We start from the raw sequence: 4,636 nt of genomic DNA on the forward strand, positions 1-4,636 counted from the left end.
TTCCTGCAGGGGCAGCATGAGCTTCAGCTGAGCCCAGTGTCCAGGGCGGGGACAGAGCACAGAGATGTGGCCATGGTTGTCTGGCCATTGGCTTTCCAGACGGAGAGTTCCAGACAAAGCCCAGGAGCCTGACCACCTTCCTTAAACCACCCAGAGCTCGCCTCCCCTCACCCTTCGTGTTGGGTTGCAGAGCACATTATCTGCGAACCCGAGAAATGTTACTACAGAAACACTTTTTCTCTGAGCAAAGGGTGCACTCTGGGACTAATCGCAGGGAGGGGTGGAGGCACAGAGGGGACTCCATGGAGGTCCACTGGTCACCATTGCTGGAAGGGCAAAGCAACAAAGGAGGAGTCTCATCAACTCACCTCACCCCTAAAAACAGTTTGGCAGTTTCTCACAAAGAAACAGTCTTATTTAATACATGATCTAGCAATTTCACACCCCAGGTGTTCAAAAATTTACATCCATGCAAAAACCTACATGTGAATGTTTCTAGAAGTTTAATTCAGGATGCCAAAAGCTGGAAGGAAAGAACTCTAAAATCACTTACACATGTACGCTGAAACTAAGTAATTAAGTGAAATTCGAATGGTGGCAGCCAGATTCTGATTGTTAGTGTGGGAGAATACAGACAAGCAAAGGGAGACAGCTAGATAGAATGTTCCATGTGGCAATGAATACAGCAAGAGACATCAATGTGGACTAATACTTACTATAGATACAGATGGTTACATACTGAAATACATATATATCTATGTATGTGTGTGTATGTGTGTGTGTGTGTGTGTGTGTGTATATATATATATATATATATATATGCGCGTTAGTATAGACAGCTATTTCCTTGTTCAGTCAGCTGAGAGAGTGTCTACAAGCAATGACACATCAGCAGCAATAGCCTCCCAATCTTGGTTCCAATAAAAGAAACCAGAGCAATTACCAAAAGACAAATGATATACCAAAAAATAATAGTTTGTAACGCATATAATAAACAAGCATTAGTATCCCTAATATAAATAAAGAGCTAACTAGCCACTGAAAAAAAGAAGCCAGAAACTTAGGAGCAAAATGGGCAATAGGTATGAACAGATAGTTCACTGAAATATAAATACAAGACAACTTTTAGATACATGAAAAAATATTCAGCCTCACTCAGAATTAAAAAAATTGCAGGTGCAAACTACATAAAATATCACTTTTTACTTATTAGTTGCCAGAAGTTGAACCACATAGTGTATGAAAACTAGCTGAGGAGAAACAAGCACTCTCATGTAGTATAAAGGGGATATAATAATATTATAATTCCACCAAGCTGATCAAGTTTGTTTATTTGTATTCACCCTTTGATCTCACAACTCCACTTATGGTCATTTATTTGATGGAATAAATCTATACTTACTAGGTTAGTCATTAAAACATGGCTTGTAACAGAAAAAGATTGGAAATAGTTAATAACTGGTTAAATAAACTATGGGACATTCACAATTGAATTACTATACAGTTATAACACAAAAGAAACAGCAATCCATGTTCTGTTATAGAGTTCCCTGGGACAGGATGAAAAAAGGTAAAAGAAAATGCCGAAAAGGGAAAATAGTGTATAGACTTGCTATTTGGTGTGGTAACTTTAACAGCTGAATCAGCTTCATTTGGGTGGTTATTAAATATATAGAATTCAAGACTCCACCCAGCTCTACTAACTACATCAAAAATCTGCATTTTAACAACATGTACAGATGCATCTAAATTTGAGAAGCATTTAAGGAAGCATTTTAAATAGAGAGGGCATACAAGAATATGCACGCATATTTTCTTTTAATTGAATAAAGAAACACTTGAAAGGTAAACAAGAAATCATTAATAATGGATACCAACAGTAGGGTGACCACGCACTCCAGTTTGTCTGGAACTGCTCCAACACCTGCCAGTTGTCCCAGCATAATTGTTTGTAGAACCTCTGTCACTCTCAGTGAAAGCGTCTCAGTTTAAGTGATAAATAAATGTCACCAAACAGAGAGGGAGCATCAGGTACAGAGAGGATGGAAGTGTGAGTTTTTAAGTTACTGTCTTCTACATCACATGTTTAACCATGTTAATATATCACCAATTCAAAACTATTTTATTTAAAAAAAAATAAAAAGCAATACCGGTCATAAAAAATAGGTAGACTGAGGAGAGCAATGGACCAAGAACAGATAAAAAAAGAAAAAGACACTTCTTGGGGGACAGAGTAGGTAAAGACAGCTAGGAGGGCAGTGTCACAGACAACGGAGGACACTTTCAAAACAGACGATAGATCAGAGAGCCAAGTGCTGCAGAGGAGGCAAGTAAGACAAAGACAAAAGCTGGGTTTTACTACACGTTGGTGGCCTTTCCAGAACGGATTCAAGGTGCAGTGGTGATGCAGCAAGACTGCCTTCATTAGGTTGAAATGTAAATGACAAATGCAGAAGTGAACGTCAGAGCTGTCTACTACTCACGCTAGAAATATAAACGCGCTGACACAACCATTTATGGGGAGTTATTTGGGGAATTAAAGTCCCTCCATTCAGCCAGATCTTCCAGGTTTTTATTCCTGGATCAAGCAGGACCATGAACAGCTGTGGACGCACACCTCACTGTTGGGTCTCCTGAAAAGTTTACCCGCTGAGTTCTGCCTTAGCCCTTGCTGTTTCCACCAAAGAATGGTTATAGGCAACAGAATCCATGTATGTCAGTGTTGTCATTAGGAAGATCAGAGAAAATTTTACAATCACTTGGGTAACTGTAAAATTAAACATCGTGCCCCTGATTTTACCAACTGTCCTTTTGGATTTACTTCTCTTGTTACGTTTCCCTTAATGTAAAACTTTGCCTATTTCTACTTTTTCATTTTAAAAATATGAACCCTTATAAAATTTAGAAAACACATTTTAAAACAAGCGGGAACACATAAACAAAACACTCACCTGGGGTTTGTTCATTTTCTGTTCTTAGAGGAGGAGGCAGTGCTAAGGGAGAAGGAAGAAGGAAGTCAGGAGAGCATGGCCTGCCGTGCGGTTCCCGGGTTGACCTGCCTGCACAGCTCCACACGCAGGATACTTACCTGTCCATGTGTGGCTCCCAAACGCGTTGAGCTTAGACATGACACTTGTCACTGAGTGAATGTAATATTTGTTTCTTACTGATTTATTACCAATTTAGGGTCTGTGACACAAAAATTAAAAACATAAGAAGATGCGTTTAACATAGAACAGTAATCTAAAGAAGGAAACGCCACGGATTTGTTAAAACTGATGTTGTGGAGAAAAAGAAACCCTCAAGCCATATTGCTTATCTCTTTACCTGAGAGCAACATTAATCCTTTGGGGTCAAATAATCCAAGAAACCCCTGAAAAAAAGGGATGGGGATGTTTACGACCAGGTAATATTTTTAATGTTTGTTCTAACCTGCTCACAATTTTCAAAAAGATCTTTTAATAAGGAACCAGCTTTGACCCAACTGACAAAATGAGCAGTAGCTCGGGGGGCGGCAGACCTACCTTTTCATCTCGGTCCCACCACTAACACATGGCATGATCTGAGCCGGTCACCCTCTCAGACTCATTTTTTTAAAAACCTTTCAAATGAGGTCAAACGAGATCATCCAGAAAGGCCCTGCCCGCAGAAGGCCAGGAGAGGGGGGACCGTGCATCTTCTCTAGGCGCCATCAACAATCATCCACGGGGCGCTGCAGGCAGCTCACCTCCGGAAGAGTGGACCGAGGACCGAGGACCAGAGGCGTAGCGGGTATTTGGGGAGGAATTATGACAATTTCCTCAGCTGTCGCTGGTGAGCCTTCCATCCCCAAGACAAGGTCACGAACTCGCCAAAGGGGTGGCATGTGCTGCACAGCCTGTGCGCCGGCCTCGGCTCCATCTCACCTCTCTCCTCTTCCCATCACACAGCCTCCCATGGCTTCCAGAGGCTGTGCCGTGATTACACATAACCCACAGCAAATGAGCACATAATGAATACTAACTTGGGGGTCTGGAGAATGCTGGAGCCAGCCCAGCCCTTTCCCTCCCGTTTCTCCAGAGTTAACGGGGAAACGAGGCCCCGCAGACCAGTCCCAGCTCCAGCCGCAGGTCACACGCACAACAAACATACAGCAGCTAGCAACGCGCAGGCGCTCAGAACAGCACAGGGTGGCGAGTGTCCCTAACACCGCATTTCACAGAGGAGAAATGAGGGTCTCCGGGGGCTATTTGGTCCGGCGATTCCACGTACTACCAACCAAGGCCCTTTCCTCGCAGGCCCAGCGCACACGCCAGGCACGCGCACACGCCGCGCACGCTCATTCCTGCGTCCCAGTCCCAGTCCCGCTCTGCCCCGCGGGCCCAGCGCTCGCGTCGCGCACGCGCACTCCCACCGGCGGCCACACGGGGGCGCGTTAGCTCGGGGCGAAACGCCGCAGAGCTCGCCAGCCCTGGAGCCTGCCTCCCACGCCAACGGGGCCCAGTTGGAGGGAGAAGCCCCCGCCCGGCGTCCCTTCAGCTTCAGGTGCCGCAGACGCCAGGGGTTCCGCCGGGGCCCGCAGGGTTCCTCCCCATCACCGGAACCGCCGCACCCCCGAGCCGCGCGGGGCCCCCTCGGCCCTCTCCCACCCTCCGGG

At 45.1% G+C, this 4,636-nt stretch overlaps 1 protein-coding gene across 7 annotated transcripts in view; it reads right to left on the bottom strand.

Annotated features, from left to right (window-relative positions):
• ZNF248 (zinc finger protein 248) overlaps positions 1 to 4,630 on the bottom strand; it is a 25,605-nt gene extending 20,975 nt beyond the window's left edge. Inside the window, exons 1-2 of one of the 7 annotated variants that reach the window (XM_006774537.2) lie at positions 3,728 to 4,630; positions 2,952 to 2,993 (exon numbers count right to left, since the gene is read on the bottom strand). In XM_006774537.2, the coding sequence (XP_006774600.1) occupies positions 2,952 to 2,966 (15 nt within the window). In that variant the 5' untranslated portion in view covers positions 2,967 to 2,993; positions 3,728 to 4,630. The other 6 variants (XM_006774534.2, XM_006774536.2, XM_006774532.2 and 3 more) reach the window with 6 other exon arrangements.
• Between the last annotated feature and the right edge of the window lie 6 nt (positions 4,631 to 4,636).

The sequence above is a fragment of the Myotis davidii genome, unplaced genomic scaffold, assembly GCF_000327345.1.
Source record: "Myotis davidii unplaced genomic scaffold, ASM32734v1 scaffold808, whole genome shotgun sequence".
Lineage (NCBI taxonomy): Eukaryota > Metazoa > Chordata > Mammalia > Chiroptera > Vespertilionidae > Myotis > Myotis davidii.